The sequence below is a fragment of the Oncorhynchus mykiss genome, chromosome 12, assembly GCF_013265735.2.
Source record: "Oncorhynchus mykiss isolate Arlee chromosome 12, USDA_OmykA_1.1, whole genome shotgun sequence".
Lineage (NCBI taxonomy): Eukaryota > Metazoa > Chordata > Actinopteri > Salmoniformes > Salmonidae > Oncorhynchus > Oncorhynchus mykiss.
In genome coordinates this window covers 26,838,700-26,857,601 of record NC_048576.1, presented here as the reverse complement: position 1 = coordinate 26,857,601, position 18,902 = coordinate 26,838,700, and the positions used below count along the sequence as shown (strand labels likewise).

Here is an 18,902-nt window from a genome sequence, read left to right as displayed (position 1 = left end):
GCACCTAACACTTCTTTTTGGACTGTTCCTTACCTTTAGCTGTCATCACCATGTCATGAGAGGCATATTTGCATATTTGTAACTATTAATGAAGATGATGTTCTATCGTTTCCACATTATAGCAGCCGGACGGATTTCCAACCAATATCACACAGGTAGTATAGTTCTTTACACTGTAAGTTTCAGTTAAAAAAAAAAAAAACTATTAGTTACCACCACATTGAGCATATTTACTTAACATTTCAGGGTGATGGTTTGAGTTTGTAGTTACATTGAAAAAAACAACAATAAAATGTATATTCCTGCATTCGCTATTCAAAACGATATAACATTTGCTTTAAAACTAACTCTATCCATGAAATGCTGGTGTTTTTAATGAGTTTTCTCTAGAGTATGTCAATTGCGATGCTGTTAGTGCATTCAGTGCATATTGTTTGCTCAGTACTGTTACTATATGTGTGTTTATTCCACCATCACTCCCAATAAGTGTAGGATTAATAATGCCTGTGGCATTTCATCAGAATTGTCTGGCTGTAAAGTTGAATCATCTTTGCCAGAGGTGGCTTCCACCACTCCATCTCTCAGATCACTCTCACTCCCCACTGGACTAAGAGTGGGCTTCATGCCTCAGATCCCTCTCGTCCTATTTGATGTTGCTTCCTTGGCCCCATGGCTCATTATGGCATTGTTTTTATACACCCACAACACAAGCAGGTGGCAGCCTGCAAAGCACTGGGCTTTATGACTGGGAAAGGTTGTTTTGAATTTGTTTCGTCATTTGAGGTGTATGTGTGTGTGGGGGGGGGGGGGGGACGACACTTTTTGAGGACAAAGGGCTGGATGCACTAATGGTCAGCACTCCACTGCTGATTTTGTTAACCTAATCCACTCACTAAATGAGACAATGAATTTACCTGAGATTCTAAATTACTCTCCAAATTGCACCTCAAGCATGAAAGTGCTGTGCTAATGACAATTCGCATGTCAAAGTCACACACCACCTGCAGTGTAAAATATTATGTGGATTCCAAGGTCTAAAATGTCTAAGTGCTATTTGCGTCAGTTTTTGAACTTACAAACCATATGGCTATTAGCTCCAATTGGCTTATGGGCAGCATTCTTGATATCAGCCTCCTGTTATATCAAATTCAGAATAGCTTATTTTGCTCATGTGGAGTAGTCATTCACCTAGGCGACATTTATTTATTGAATGTGAATTTCATTTCAAACTGGTTAGATGGGGTGGGTAGGGTAAAATAGTTATTTAACTTTTATTTAACTAGGCAAGTCAGTTAAGAACAAATTCTTTATTTACAATGACGGCCTACCCTGGCCAAACCCGGACGACCCTGGGCCAATTGTGAGCCGCCCAATGGGACTCCCAATATCAAATTCAATCAATCAAATTTATTTTATATAGCCCTTCGTACATCAGCTGATATCTCAAAGTGCTGTACAGAAACCCAGCCTAAAACCCCAAACAGCAAGCAATGCAGGTGAAGAAGCACGGTGGCTAGGAAAAACTCCCTAGAAAGGCCAAAACCTAGGAAGAAACCTAGAGAGGAACCAGGCTATGTGGGGTGGCCAGTCCTCTTCTGGCTGTGCCGGGTGGAGATTATAACAAAACATGGTCAAGATGTTCAAATGTTCAAAAATGACCAGCATGGTCGAATAATAATAAGGCAGAATAGTTGAAACTGGAGCAGCAGCACAGTCAGGTGGACTGGGGACAGCAAGGAGTCATCATGTCAGGTATTCCTGGGGCATGGTCCTAGGGCTCAGGTCAGTTGAAACTGGAGCAGCAGCACAGCCAGGTGGACTGGGGACAGCAAGGAGTCATCATGTCAGGTAGTCCTGGGGCATGGTCCTAGGGCTCAGATCCTCCGAGAGAGAGAAAGAGAGAAGGAGAGAATTAGAGAACGCACACTTAGATTCACACAGGACACCGAATAGGACAGGAGAAGTACTCCAGATATAACAAACTGACCCTAGCCCCCCGACACATAAACTACTGCAGCATAAATACTGGAGGCTGAGACAGGAGGGGTCAGGAGACACTGTGGCCCACTCCGAGGACACCCCCGGACAGGGCCAAACAGGAAGGATATAACCCCACCCACTTTGCCAAAGCACAGCCCCCACACCACTAGAGGGATATCTTCAACCACCAACTTACCATCCTGAGACAAGGCTGAGTATAGCCCACAAAGACCTCCGCCACGGCACAACTTAAGGGGGGGGGGGGGGGGGGGGGGGGGCGCCAACCCAGACAGGATGACCACATCAGTGACTCAACCCACTCAGGTGACGCACCCCCTCCAGGGACGGCATGTGAGAGCCCCAGTAAAGCCAGTGACTCAGCCCCTGTAATAGGGTTAGAGGCAGAGAATCCCAGTGGAAAGAGGGGAACCGGCCAGGCAGAGACAGCAAGGGTGGTTCGTTGCTCCAGAGCCTTTCCGTTCACCCTCCCACTCCTGGGCCAGACTACACTCAATCATATGACCCACTGAAGAGATGAGTCTTCAGTAGAGACTTAAAGGTTGAGACAGAGTTTGCGTCTCTGACATGGGTAGGCAGACCGCTCCATAAAAATGGAGCTCTATAGGAGAAAGCCCTGCCTCCAGCTGTTTGCTTAAAAATTCTAGGGACAATTAGGAGGCCTGCGTCTTGTGACCGTAGCGTACGTGTAGGTATGTACGGCAGGACCAAATCAGAGAGATAGATAGGAGCAAGCCCATGTAATGCTTTGTAGGTTAGCAGTAAAACCTTGAAATCAGCCCTTGCTTTGACAGGAAGCCAGTGTAGAGAGGCTAGCACTGGAGTAATATGATCAAATTTTTTGGTTCTAGTCAGGATTCTAGCAGCCGTATTTAGCACTAACTGAAGTTTATTTAGTGCTTTATCCGGGTAGCCGGAAAGTAGAGCATTGCAGTAGTCTAACCTGGAAGTGACAAAAGCATGGATTAATTTTTCTGCATCATTTTTGGACAGAAAGTTCCTGATTTTTGCAATGTTACGTAGATGGAAAAAAGCTGTCCTTGAAATGGTCTTGAAATGTTCTTCAAAAGAGAGATCAGGGTCCAGAGTAACGCCGAGGTCCTTCACAGTTTTATTTGAGACGACTGTACAACCATTAAGATTAATTGTCAGATTCAACAGAAGATCTCTTTGTTTCTTGGGACCTAGAACAAGCATCTCTGTTTTGTCCGAGTTTAAAAGCCATCCACTTCCTTATGTCTGAAACACATTCTTCTAGCAAGGGCAATTTTGGGGCTTCACCATGTTTAATTGAAATGTACAGCTGTGTGTCATCCGCATAGCAGTGAAAGTTAACATTATGTTTTCGAATAACATCCCCAAGAGGTAAAATATATAGTGAAAACAATAGTGGTCCTAAAACGGAACCTTGAGGAACACCGAAATTTACAGTTGATTTGTCAGAGGACAGACCATTCACAGAGACAAACTGATATCTTTCCGACAGATAAGATCTAAACCAGGCCAGAACTTGTCCGTGTAGACCAATTTGGGTTTCCAATCTCTCCAAAAGAATGTGGTGATCGATGGTATCAAAAGCAGCACTAAGGTCTAGGAGCACGAGGACAGATGCAGAGCCTCGGTCCGATGCCATTAAAATGTCATTTACCACCTTCACAAGTGCCGTCTCAGTGCTATGATGGGGTCTAAAACCAGACTGAAGCATTTCGTATACATTGTTTGTCTTCAGGAAGGCAGTGAGTTGTTGCGCAACAGCCTTTTCTAAAATTTTTGAGAGGAATGGAAGATTCGATATAGGCCGATAGTTTTTTATATTTTCTGGGTCAAGGTTTGGCTTTTTCAAGAGAGGCTTTATTACTGCCACTTTTAGTGAGTTTGGTACACATCCGGTGGATAGAGAGCCGTTTATTATGTTCAACATAGGAGGGCCAAGCACAGGAAGCAGCTCTTTCAGTAGTTTAGTTGGAATAGGGTCCAGTATGCAGCTTGAAGGTTTAGAGGCCATGATTATTTTCATCATTGTGTCAAGAGATATAGTACTAAAACACTTGAGTGTCTCTCTTGATCCTAGGTCCTGGCAGAGTTGTGCAGACTCAGGACAACTGAGCTTTGAAGGAATACGCAGATTTAAGGAAGAGTCCGTAATTTGCTTTCTAATAATCATAATCTTTTCCTCAAATAAGTTCATGAATTTATCACTGCTAAAGTGAAAGTCATCCTCTCTTGGGGAATGCTGCTTTTTAGTTAGCTTTGCGACAGTATCAAAAAGGAATTTCGGATTGTTCTTATTTTCCTCAATTAAGTTAGAAAAATAGGATGATCGAGCAGCAGTAAGGGCTCTTCGGTACTGCACAGTACTGTCTTTCCAAGCTAGTCGGAAGACTTCCAGTTTGGTGTGGCGCCATTTCCGTTCCAATTTTCTGGAAGCTTGCTTCAGAGCTCGGGTATTTTCTGTGTACCAGGGAGCTACAATAATGCTATAGGTTAGAAATGTATGAAAATGAACCATCAACATAGCAATGCTGCACAACCACAATATTTTGCCTTACAATATTAATCAGACTAAAATGGATCACATAATAGCTACATTAACCATCATTTTCTCATCTCACTTTAATAGGAATGTAGTAGGATATGTTTTTCACCATTTTCAATGACTGTTCATGCTTAGATCTACCAATCAGGTGCACTCCAGCTGTCCTTGTCATGCACACTCCTCGTGTCTTGATAGAAACATCTTAATTCTCTTTACAAACTGCAAACATATCATGCTTATCACATTTCCATGGCTTGACATAAGGTAATTGACCCCCAGATTCACAAAGATATGTATTTTAACCACTAACCTGTCGATAAAAGTTTATGTGAGAAGCTGAGCCATCAAGTCAATTGATTAAGGCATAATTCTAATGATGTCATATACAATTTTCAAACATTCAGTCAGTCAGTCAGTTAATGTTTTGCTAACATTATAAAAGCAATATGAACTAGAGGAGACAATGGCCTGTGCTTGAACGTTTATTTGATTGGATTAAAAGTCATTAGTTTACAGTGTGTTAGTGTCTTCCCAACCGTCTCCCCTGTAGCTTCTCCCAGGCTAACACCCAAGACTTGAAACCTATGCTGTCATTTAGTCACTAGATGGGTTAAGAAAAGGACATATGTTTGGACCCTTAAATAACTCAACTCTACAACCAAAAAAACACTTCCTGGTCCGTTTTTTACATACATCGCTCATAACCACTTTTTGTTGATAACTCTGCGAAACATGGTGGGACTAGGCTGTTTCTTTGCAGTGAGCTCATCCTCCACATTAGGAACGTGCTGACTTGACTACACCCTTCTAGCTTCTGTGTTATCTGAGAAAATGGGCGTGTTACTTTCGCCACGTGTTACTTTGGTCCAGGCTCTCCCTGACAAAGGACATCCGCTTTGATTCAGTAGAATTCTGTGGTTACAAGTCTTTGACAGTTAGGCTGAACGGTAATTTCAGAGGAGTAAGATTCGTTCCAATATAAAATTACGTACTTTTTTAATCCTTGATGATTTTAACAATACAATTTATAAGTGGAGATGTTTTGCCTAATAGAGTTTTATGAATAGTCAAAATGGTCAGAACCTGTCTGAAATACAATTATTCAGCTTTTCTGATCATTTCTGTTTACCCCTGCCTTGCCATGCATGCCCTATACATTCACATTAATACGCCATGTTGACATCCACAGGATATTCCATCAACTTATTAATGTCCTGCAGTATTGCCACCTATCCTAAATGCACTTCTCATTTTGGAATTCCAAGAATTCTAACTATTTCCCTGAAATGTTTATTGCAAAAGTGGATAACGTCTACAATTTTTTTTCTGAGGTCTTTGCTGATTTCTTTTGATTTTCCCATGATGTCAAGCAAAGAGGCACTGAGTTTGAAGGTAGGCCTTGAAATACATCCACAGGTACACCTCCAATTAACTCAAATGATGTCAATTAGCCTATCAGAAGTTTCTAAAGCCATCATTTTCTGGAATTTTCCAAGCTGTTTAAAGGCACAGTCAACTTAGTGTATGTACACTTCTGACCCACTGGAATTGTGATACAGTGGAATATAAGTGAAATAATCTGTTTGTAAACAATTGTTGGAAAAATTACTTGTGCCATTCACAAAGTAGATTTCCTAACCGTCTTGCCAAAACTATAGTTTGTAAACAAGAAATTTGTGGAGTGGTTGAAAAGTGAGTTTTAATGACTCCAACCTAAGTGTATGTAAACTCCCGACTTCAACTGTATATAGTCATGTCAAATGAAATATTAAGCCACTGATAGCTGTTCAGAGGTAACTATGACAAAACTGAGCCTTGTGCTTTATTCCCTTACAGCTGACCTCTCTTACTCTAGATTCTGACCGAGTGGCCATTTAGCATTTAGCATACTGCAGATACTGTATAGATGACTGTTTTGGTGATTGGTTATAAGCTTTGTCCTTGCCTTTTTTATATAGAGCCTTGACATCTTACATTACGTGTCATTGAATTATAGTTATGTCTGTACACACTGTCCAATCTCTTCCTGTGCTCACGTCTGCAGTAGAGCACCCCTCTTGCCCCCCTGGCCCAGGCACTGCTGTTCTCACCTTTCCCACACTCTCATCACACCCTCTGTCCAGCTCTAATGGGAGATCAGACAAATTCTGATCTCACTTAGAAACTGTGAATTAGAGGGAGAAAAGTGAAAATGATTCAATAAATCTGGATCTGTTCATAAAATACAATTTTGGTTAAATGCATTTGATTTAAATCAGCATCCCTTTTGATTTAAACACAACTTTAATGTAAGAAGTGGTCAGAAAGGGAATGTTTGGACCTGAATGCCCAAACATTTAGGAGATAAAGATGCTCAAAGTTGAGCCATTTTGATACTTTACCATACCATGAGACATCCATGTCTTCATCCCTGGAAAATAAGTTTGATATCATTTAAAACCTCACACAGTGTTGTCAATCAATTGTATTATTTAAAAAATATATGTATATAAAGGAATACAAATTGTAATTTACAAACCTTTAACATAAATGATTGAAAACACGTAAACTCAGATTTGATTTTTCTCCATATTTGCATATGTTGTAGCTTACACTCTATTTCACATCAGCTGAGGTTTTGTGTTGTGCCCACCATCGGTTAAGACACGGCATGCTCTTGAATACAGATTGGGTGTCATTTCAATCATAGAAATATAATTCACATGTAACGGCTGTCGTTGGTGGAAGAAGGTGAGGACCAAGGTGCAGCGTGGTAAGTGTTCATGATGTTTAATAAAATAAACAGAACACTAAATGACCAAAAACAACAGCGCTTGAATGACACGAAACAGTTCTGTATGGTAAACACCGACACAGAAAAAAACTACCCACAAAACATTGTGGCAAAACAGGCTACCTAAGTATGGTTCTCAATCAGAAACAAAGATCGACATCTGCCTCTGATTGGGAACCATACCAGGCCAAACATAGAAATACAAAACATAGAACAAAAACATAGAATGCCCACCCCAACTCATGCCCTGACCACACTAAAACAGAGACATAAAAAAGGAACTAAGGTCAGGATGTGACATCATAGAATGGACCTATCTCTTCAGACCATTGCAATGTAGCTGGTACACTATTGACATTTAAATTTAATTGACATTGTAACAACTAATTAATTACTATACCACAGATCCACCCGTTGTATGTCAACTTAAATGGTCAAGTCTATTCTATTATCTATATTAGTATGATTTAAATAGGTTTCCTATGGAGGATTGACAATAACATTTAAAACAACAGATATATCCATTCAAGTCAATATTCTCTGATGTGTGGACCTCCAACCATCTTTGTGGTATCATTTGAAAGTTCACATTTTATTTGTATTCCCATTTTAGTACATTTATCAGCCAAAACATAGCACCCACCTTGTATTCAAGAGCATGTTATGTCAAAACCGATGGCAGGCACAACACAAAAACCTTAGATAATGTAAAGTAGGGTCTAAGCTACAACATGTGAATATGAATTTTATGTTTTTGTAGATAATTGAATTGTTAAAATGTAATAAATAAAAAAAATACAATTCTCTAGAAATGATCTCATAGTTTGACAACCCTGTTTGTAAGCTTTTAAATTATATCAGTCTCAACCGTTTATCTTTTCCAGTGATGAAGACATGGATGTTTCATGGTAGGGTGGGGTATGCAAAATAGATCAACTTTGAGCACCTTTATCTCTTGAATGTTTTGGCATTCAGGTTCAAAAAGTCACTTTCTGGGCACTTCTACAATGGCAAGGTTTGTGGTCATATGCACATCCTTAAAAAACATAGGTGCTAATAAAGAATACTAGTAAATAACAAGGAGGTCTGCACACTCTTTAAGCTCCCAATTCACCACTTTATTGCCTATGTTTCCATTTGAAACTAATCTTCGCCAGGTCAAACAAAAAAAACTGAAGAAGATCGGTTTCCGATGGAAACGTAGTCAATAAAGCAGTGAATTGGGAGCTTAAAGAGTGTGCAGACCTCCTTGTTATTTACAACACCTCTACAATGGGCAAATATGTATGGAAGGTTTCGTTCAAGTCAAAAGGGGTGATTCAATTCAAATGGATTTACCCTTTTCACTATTTCTATAGAACCACACGACTAGGTGATGCACTTGATGGTAGTAGTATTGCACCTGAGGCCTCAATGTGAGGAGTCCTATAGAATGCCAGCCAGAGGCAATCACGTTTCATTTTGATCATGGACTATGGTCCAGATTGGCAGTCAGCTTCTGTGTGAGGTGTTGGTCATTTTTCCCCTTCTAAGTCAGTGGCTTATAGCTAACCATGTTTATTTTTAGCAGAAGATCAACTTGCTTATGTGACGTGCCTTGCATAATGTTAATTTCATCAGAGCAATTGCTCTGTGTTTGTCAATTATCATGTGGACAATGAAGCTCTGCAGTTATACTATGATAGTTTTGATGAATTTGAATATTTTAGACAAGTCCACTAGTCCTTTCTCAATGGTTTAACCCCTATAGAAAAAAATACAGGCCTCAAGCATTAGGTTCATGGTCACCTCATGGTCCTGTATGGCTCAGTTGGGAGAACATTGCGCTTGCACTTCCAGGGTTGTGGGTTTGATTCCCGTGCCCACCCACATGTAAAATGTATGCATGCATGACTGACTGACTGTAAGTCACTTTGGATGAAAGTGTTTGCTAAATAGCATATATTATATTACTTTTGTTAAAATGGCAGGAAACACCTTATCAGAGTGTATGTAGTGGCAATAGAGAGAGGCAGAAGATAATAGGAACTCAGATACTTATTGAATGATGCTGTTGACTAATACGGTACTGTTTGTGTATATGTTTTTGTTATTTTCTAAAAGCCTTTACTATATTCCTAAAGGTTTGAGGGTGGCAGCGACCACATGTACCCCATGGAGTTCTTCTTCCCGCCCCAGAGGACCTGTCTGATCTGTGCAGAAGAGGCATCCGGCTGCCACTATGGAGCACTCACCTGTGGCAGCTGCAAAGTGTTCTTCAAGAGAGCCGCAGAAGGTAAGACTTAATGAAGTAATATGCCATTGCACCTCTCCACACAGAAGACAGAGCAGAGCATTAATGGTGGAAATGGGATCCATATGTCAGAGCCACCTCTCATGCTTTTTGGAAATAATGTCTTTATGTATTACACTGAACAAAAACATACAGTGCATTCAGAAAGTATTCAGATCCCTTTACTTTTTTCACATTTTGTTACGTTACAGTCTTATTCAAAAGTTGATTTTAAAAAATGTAAAAAATCATCAATCTACACACAATACCCCATAATGACAAAGCAAAAACAGGTTTAGAATATTTTGCAAATGTTTTATATATATATATATATATATATATATATATATGTAATTACGTTGTTTTTATATATATATATAAAACACGTAATTAAGTTTATTTTTTATATATATATTTAAAAAAAACTTCATTACATAAGTATTTAGACTCTTTGATATGAGACTCAAAATTGAGCTCAGGTACATCCTGTTTCCATTGATCATCCTTGAGATTTTTCTACAACTTGATTGGAGTCCACCTGTGGTAAATGTAATTGATTGGACATGATTTGGAAAGGCATACACCTGTCTATGTAAGGTCCCACATTTGACAGTGCATGTCAGAGCAAAAACAAAGTCATGAGGTCGAAATAATTGTCCGTAGAGCTCAGAGACAGGATTTTTGTCAAGGCACATATCTGAAGAAGGGTATCAAAACATTTCTGTGACATTGAAGGTCCCCAAGAACACAGTGGCCTCTGTCATTCTTAAAAGGAAGAAGTTTGGAACCGCCAAGACCCTTCCTAGAGCTGGCCGCCTGGCCAAACTGAGCAGTCAGGGGAGAAAGAACTTGGTCAGGTAGGTGACCAAGAACCCGGTGGTCACTCTGAAAGAGCTCCAGAGTTCCTCTGTGGAGATGGGAGAAACTTTCAGAAGGACAACCATCTCTGCAGCACTCCACCAATAAGGTCTCTATGGTAGGGTGGCCAGACAGAAGCCACTCCTCAGTAAAAGGCACATGACAGCCCGCTTGGAGTTTGCCAAAAGGCACCTAAAGGACTCTCAGACCATGAGAAACAAGATTCTCTGGTCTGATGAAACCAAGATTGAACTCTTTGGCCTGAATGCCAAGCGTCACGTCTGGAAGAAACCTGGCACCATCCCTACAGTGAAGCATGGTGGTGGCAGCATCATGCTGTGGGGATGTTTATCAGCGGCAGGGACTTTGAGACTCGTCAGGATCGAGGGAAAGATGAACAGAGCAAAGTGCAGAGAGATCCTTGATGAAAACCTGCTCCAGAGCGCTCAGGACCTCAGACTGGGGTGAAGGTTCACCTTCCAACAGGACAACGACCTTAAGCACACAGCCAATACAATGCAGGAGTGGCTTCGGGACAAGTCTCTGAATGTCCTTGAGTGGCCTAGCCAGAGCCCAGACTTGAACCTGATCGGAGAGACCTGAAAATAGCTGTGCATCGACGCTCCTCACCCAACCTGACAGAGCTTGAGAGGATCTGCAGAGAAGAATTGGAGAAACTTTCCAAATACAGGTGTGCCAAGCTTGCAGCGTCATATCCAAGAAAACTCGAGGATGTAATCGCTGCCAAAGGGGTTTCAATTAAGTACTGAGTAAAGGGTCTGAATACTTAAGGTAAATGTAATATTTCAGTTAATTCCTTTTTTTAATACAAATAATGTCTAAAAACTAGTTTTTGCTTCTTCATTATGGGGTATTGTGTGTAGATTGATGAGTGAAAAAAAATATTTAATCAATTTTAGAAAAAGGCTATAACGTAGCAAAATGTGGAAAATGTCCAGGTGTCTGAATACTGTAAATGCAATATGAAACAATTTCGGCGATTTTACTGAGTTACAGTTCATATAAGGAAATCAATCAATTGAAATAAATAATTTGGCGCTAATCTATGGATTTCACATTACTGGGCAGGGGTGCAGCCATGAGTGGCCCTGGGTGGTCATAGGCCCACCCACTTGGGAGCCAGGCCCAGCCCATTAGAATCCGTTTTTCTCCACAAGGGCTTTATTATAGCCAGAAATAATCCTCAGTTTCATCAGCTGTCCAGGTGGCTGGTCTTAGACGATCCGGCAGGTGAAGAAGCTGGATGTTGCAGTCCTGGGCTGGTGTGGTTACATGTGGTCTGTGGTTGGACGTATTGCCAAATTCTCTAAAACAACATTGGAGGCGGCTTATGGTAGAGAAATGAACATTCAATTCTCTAACAGCTCTGGTGGACATTCCTGCAGTCAGTATGCCAATTGTATGCTCCCCCAAAACTTGAGACGTCTGTGGCATTGTGTTGAGTGACAAAACTGCACATTTTAGAATGATATTTTATTGTCCCCAGGACAAGGTCCACCTCTGTAATGATCATGCTGTTTAATCAGATTATTGATATGCCACATCTGTCAGGTAGATAGATTTACTTGGCAAAGGAGAAATGCTCACTAACAGGAATGTAAACAAATTTGTGCACCAAATTTGAGAGGAATAAGCTTTTTGTGCGTGTGGAATATTTCTGGGATCTTTTCTTTCAGCTCATGAAACTTGAGACCAACACTTTTACATGTTGCGTTTATATTTTTGTTCAGTATAGATGTAAATTATGTCATAAGGAAAATTGTTAAATGTATTTCAAAGGAAAATTCCCATGGTCCATAGTATGGTTGATTTGGAATATGTCAACAGAAATCTATGTCATTTTTTTTACAAAATTACCTAAAGTTACATTCATCCTAGCCTACTCCTCTGGGAAATCATTTAAACACAAACATTCTGAGCTAGCAAGGCAAGTTAATCAGGCTTTGACTGACAATTATATCTAATCCATTACTATTTCAGTACAATGGCAGTTTTGGATGCAACATATTTTTGGATGCAATATAGTTTCTCTTTAATTGACCATGCTCTGCCATAAAAATAACAGAAAACACCAGCTACAATGCTGCCTTCCAGCTCCTAGGTATTCATTTGTTTTGTTCAGTATTTTCCTTTCTTAATTGAACTGTGAGTGGAAGCCGCATAACTGCCATCAAACCATGCCTTGTAAAATTATAGATTTGATTATTTCAACGTGCTACTTATAGAGCATGTCAATGTACTCTTCAACAAAAGTGTGTACACTGAGGAGATTTTATAGTCTAAGCTCCTTCTTTTTATGATCATCACACTGGACATGATAAGCAAGAGAGCAAAATGTATAACTGTTCCTGCTGTAATCATTCATGATGTAACTAACAACCATGTTACAACTTACAACCATGACATACCTTTCTTAATCATTCAAAGTAGAATTTCGTATTCTAAATCTTATCTTTGTTTGCATCTTTGTTAGGGAAACAGAAATACCTGTGTGCCAGCAGAAATGACTGCACCATCGATAAGCTGAGAAGGAAGAACTGCCCATCATGTCGACTGCGGAGGTGTTTTGAAGCTGGGATGACCCTCGGAAGTAAATACAACTATTATGTCAATTTCTTAAGTCAATGAGAAATAATCAAAGTACTTAGCCATCCATCCATCCACCCACTGATCGATAATCATGGACAAAAGTTTGTGATATGCACAGTTACATACATTCACCAGCCAGTTTATTAGGTACACCACCCCGTTCACGAAAACATATCGCTCCTACAGACAGTGAGTCACATGGCTGTGGGTTTCTATATAAAGCAGGCAGACAGGCATTGAAGCATTCAGTTACTGTTCAATTGAATGTTAGAATGGGCATGTTGCGTGGTATCATTGTCGGTGCCGGGGGCGCCGGATCCAGTATATTAGAAACAGCCGCCCTCCTAGGCTTTTAACACCCGATAGTGTCTAGGGTTTACCGAGACCGGTGCGACAAACAAAAACATTCAGTCAATGAAAACAGCTTGTTGAGGTCAAAGGAGAATAGCAAGAATTGTGCAAGATAACAGGCGGGCTATAGACAGACAAAAAATGGCGCAGTACAACACTGGTGTGCAGAACAGCATCTCAGAACGAACACACAACTCGTCGATCCTTGTCACGGATGGGCTATTGCAGCAGACAACCACACCGGGTTCCTCTCCTATCAGCTAAAACCAAGAAGAAGCGGCTCCAATGCTAGACAATTGAGGAGTGGAAAAACATTGACTTGAACATTACAGCGAGTTCAGTTTACTTGTGTGGCCTGCACAGTCCACAGACCTCAACCCAATAGCATAGCTGCGGGAAGTAGGGGTGCTGAGGGAACTGAAAAAATACAATAAAAATAGTGCACTTGGCCTTTATTATTCCCCACTGCACCCCCACCCAGCGGCCATGCCCAATAGAGTATCTTTGGGATGAGATGGAATGGGCTGTTCGCAGCATGAATGTACCACTGTCCAATTAACAGCAACTGCGTGATGCCATCGCATCAGCATGGAACAACACACCTTGTAAAATGTCTCCAATTTTTCAAGCGGTTTTGGAGGCAAAGGGTGTCCGACCCGGTACTAGATGGCCCTACCTAATAAACTGGCCAGTGAGTGAATATGGGCCATTCTACAGAAGTGGTGCAAATTGGGGGTTGAAAAAAAGCTCATTTGTATCCTATTTTCCCCCAAACTTTCAGCACATGTCTTCCAACATACAGTGCCTTCAGAAAGTATTCACACCCCTGCCTTTTTCCACATTTTGTTATGTTATAGCCTGAATTTAAAATTGATTAAATTGAGATGTTTGCCTCTGGCTTACACACAATAACCCATAATGTCAAAGTGGAATAACTTATTATTATTATTATTATTTTTAACAAATTCATTAAAAAAAGAAAAGCTGAAATGTCTTGAGTCAATAAGTATCTGAGTATTCCTTTGTTATGGCAAGCCTAAATAAGTTCAGGAGTAAAAATGTGCTTAAACCCTCTTGGTGTTATGGGGCACTATTTTCATTTTTGGAAAAAAAAACGTTCCCGTTTTAAACGGGATATTTTGTCAGGAAAAGATGCTAGAATATGCATATAATTGACAGCTTTGGATAGAAAACACGCTAACGTTTCCAAAACTGTAAAGATATTGTCTGTGAGTATAACAGAACTGATGTTGCAGGCGAAAGCCTGAGAAAAATCCAATCCGGAAGTGCCCCAGGTTTTGAAAGCGCTGCGTTCCAATGAGTCCCTATTCAGCTGTGAATGTACCATCAACGAGCTTACACTTTCTACGTATTCCCCAAGGTATCTACAGCATTGTGACATAGTTTTACGCATTTCTGTTGAAGAATAGCCGTAGGCGGCAACATTGCGTAAGTGGTCACATGGTGGCTCCGAGAGAGATTCTCGCGTAAAATACAGAGGTAGCCATTACTCTAATCGGTCCTAGTGAAAAACGAATTGTCCCGACGGATATATTATCGAATAGATATTAGAAAAACACCTTGAGGATGGATTCTAAACAACGTTTGCCATGTTTCTGTCAATATTATGGAGCTAATTTTGAATATTTTTCGGCGTTTTGGTGACCGCAATTTCCGGGCGATTTCTCAGCCAAACGTGAAGAACAAACGGAGCTATTTCGCCTACAAAAATAATATTTAGGGAAAAAATGAACTTTGGCTGTCTACCTGGGAGTCTTGTGAGTGAAAACATCTGAAGTTCATCAAAGGTAAACAATTTAATTTGATTGCTTTTCTGATTTCCGTGACAAGGTTGCCTGCTGCTAGCAAGGCATAAAGCAAGGCATAAAGTCCGTGCCACTTATTATGTGACTTGTTAACCTGTAGTGACACCCCATCCCGTGAACGGGACCGTTGTCATCACTATGGATGGTGTATCAATACACCCAGTCACTACAAAGGTACAGGCATCCTTCTTAACTCAGTTGCCAAAGAGGATGCAAACTGCTCAGGGACTTCACCATTAGGCCAATGGTGACTATACAGTTACAGAGTTTAATGGCTGTGATAGGAGAAAACTGAGGATGGATCAACAACCTTGTAGTTATAGTACTCCACAATACTAACCAAATTTACAGAGTGAAAAGAAGGAAGCCTGTACAGAATACAAATATTGCACAACATGCATCCTGTTTGCAACAAGGCACTAAAGTAATACTGCAAAAAAATGTGGCAAAGCAATTAACGTTTTGTCCTGAATACAAAGTATTATGTTTGGGGCAAATCCAACACAACACCTTACTGAGTACCACTCTCCATATTATCAAGCATAGTGGTGGTTGCATCATCTTATGAGTATGCTTGTAATCGTTAAGGACTGGGGAGTTTTTCATGATAACAAATAAACGGATTGGAGCTAAGCACAGGCAAAAAAGCAGAGGAAAACCTGGTTCAGTCTACTTTCCACCAGACACTGGGAGATGACTCTACCTTTCTGCATATTTTAAATATTTACCTGAATTCCTTACCACTCCACTAAATTTGTTCCATACTGGAACATAGTAAAAAAGTTGCATTAAAGGGAGAACCAGTAGGGATCATTGTGATTAACCTTTTATTACAGATACTTTGAATTTTCATACAAAATTGACAAAATAGTAAAAAAAAAAATGTTTTACCCGATTTTCAAAACCTAGAGAAATATAATCTCTATTGTTCTCTGTAAAATGTTTAATGTTGATTGTATGAATCTGAAACTTGTTTATCGATTGAATTAGTTATGCATCTAATTAATTATATTATTAGACGTTTAATTATTCCTTTACCTATGTTTATTTTGGCAAAATAAGAGGTGTTTCGGTATGAAGTGTCAATCACATAAATAAATACATCTAGGACTCTAGATGGATGTAACTTGTTTTAGTATAGACATTGCCAAGACCAAGACCACTAGATCAGGAGTCCGTGGGCCCTTTCTTCAATTGTAAGATACTCAAGTAGAGTAAACTCGAGTACAGTACAGTAGAGTAGAGCACAGAGTGCAGGAGAGCACAGTACATTAGAGTGCAGTAGAGTATGGTACAGTACAGTAGAGTAGGGTACAGTACAATATAGTACAGCACAATACAATACAGTAGAGTACAGTGAATTACAGTACAGTATAACACATTATAGACATCCAGTCCGGAGCCTCCAGCGTCGGCCTCCTTCAGTCCGGAGCCGCCAGCGACGCTCTCCAGTCCGGAGCCTCCAGCGTCGGCGGCCTCCAGTCCGGAGCCTCCAGAGACGGCGGCCTCCAGTCCGGAGCCCCCAGCCGTGACGGGTGCCAGTCCGGAGCCCGCAGCGACGACTGTCGCCAGTCCGGGGCCCTCAGCGACGACGGTCACCAGTCCGGGGCCCGCAGCTACGACGGTCACCAGTCTGGGGCCCGCTACGAGGGTCCCCAGTCCGGGGCCTGCTACGAGGGTCCCTGCACCAGAAGTGCCACCAAAGTGGGGTGAGCCAGCGGTGTAGCGGGGTCTGTGTTCCGCACCTGAGCCGCCGCCGCGGATAGATGCCCACCCAGACCCTCCCCTATAGGTTTAGGTTTTGTGGCCGGAGTCCGCACCTTTGGGGGGGGGGGGGGGGGGGGGGGGGGGGTGTGTGTGTGTGTACTGTCACGCCCTGACCTTAGAGATCCTTTTTATGTCTCCATTTTGGTTTGGTCAGGGCGTGAGTTGGGTGGGCATTCTATGTTTTGTGTTTCTATGATTTTCTGTTTTGGCCGGGTATGGTTCTCAATCAGGGACAGCTGTCGTTGATCGTTGTCTCTGATTGGGAACCATACTTAGGTACCTTTTTCCCACCTGTGTTTGTGGGAAGTTAACTTTATTTGATGGCACATAGCCTTAAGCTTCACGGTTTGTTTTGCATTGTTTATGGTTTTGTCGGCGTCATTTAAAAAAATAAAGATAATGTACGCTCACCACGCTGAGCCTTGGTCCTCATCCTTCAACAGCCGTGACAACGTGAAAAATGTGGCCTTTTTATAAACAAATGTTATGCAATTCTACTACACCTTATATGACTGGAGACATTAACAGAATCTTGTTTAATATGACAAGTTGCAAGGGAGCCTACTCTACTCACTGACAAACAGATAGATGAAAACAACGTTGTCCATATAATAGGCCTACGAGAAGGGGAGACACAAATAGAATATGACGTCCAAAAATTTGGCACTGACCCAATGATAAAATGTGAATATGCGCAGTGCGCACTCACCAGGGATATGGCCAATGCTCTTCACTGGTGCCAATAAGATAGGCTATAGTGTTGTTCACACAATTAAATTGAGAATTTTGATAACTAAAAGCCAGATTAGAGTATTTTCATTGTATTCTCTTTACAGCAATAGCCATTTGCTTTCCAAACTATGTCATCCCGTGATTGTATTTTTAAATATTGTGTTATGCCTGGCTGGGCCTCTACTTTTCACTGACAGTCGCAACTCAACAATAATCTAGTTGTTATTTGCCGTGTAAACTGCACAAATTGGTTGCGCTGCCCTTCCTTCCAACTGTAGGCAATGCAATTTAATGCAATTTCTTTTAAAGAAGCTAATGAACCTCCGAGGCCAAGTCATGCTTTAGTAGCCTATTTTGATAGGTTTTATTTCTGTATAGACAGGAGTAGGCTAATTAGGCTATATATTTTTTTGTCAATTTAATTCAATTTACTTTAGGGAAAGCTTTCCCTAGCCTTATGGATGAGCCGCCTATGTGTAGGGAGGTAACTTGATAACATGAGGGAATTGCTCAGACCACACTTACCGGTAGGACTAGTTATCTCACGAGCTCTGGCAGAGAAGTAGCCTATATGACCTCTTTAAAAGTATCCTAAACGTTCAGTTAAACTATCCATCACCAATAAATGAAGGATCTTCAGAGATACTAGGCTGGTTTATGCTGAGATCAACATGCTTTTATTAGCCTACTGTGCTTAGTGTCCTCCTGTACTCCCTCTTGTACTCTCTGTTGAAGTCGTGGCCAACCATAACACCATCATTAAGTTTGTTGACAACAGTGGTAGGCCTGATCACCGACAACGATGGGACAGCCTATGGGGAGAAGGTCAGAGACCTGGCAGTGTGGTGCCAGGACAACAACCTCTCGCTCAATGTGAGCAAGACAAAGGAGCTGATCGTGGACTATAGGAAAAGGAGGGCCTAACAGGCCCCCATTAACATCGACGGGACTGAAGTAGAGCGGGTCGAGAGTTTCAAGCTCCTTGTTGTCCACATCATCAACGAACTATCATGTTCCAAACACACCAAGACAGTTGTGAAGAGGGAAAGACAAAAACTGTTCCCCCTCAGGTGACTGAAAAGATTTGGCATGGGTCCCCAGATCCTCAAAAAGTTCTACAGCTGCACCATGGAGAGCATCCTAACCGGTTGCATCACCGCCTGGTATGGCAACTGCTCG

At 41.1% G+C, this 18,902-nt stretch overlaps 1 protein-coding gene across 3 annotated transcripts in view; it reads left to right on the top strand.

Annotated features, from left to right (window-relative positions):
- Nucleotides 1-18,902, top strand: part of ar-alpha (androgen receptor alpha) — a 53,901-nt gene that overhangs the window by 5,652 nt on the left and 29,347 nt on the right. For 2 of the 3 annotated variants that reach the window (XM_021622396.2, NM_001124184.1), the window contains 2 exon segments: nucleotides 9,431-9,582; nucleotides 12,932-13,048. In XM_021622396.2, the coding sequence (XP_021478071.2) occupies nucleotides 9,431-9,582; nucleotides 12,932-13,048 (269 nt within the window). 3 annotated transcript variants of the gene reach the window in all.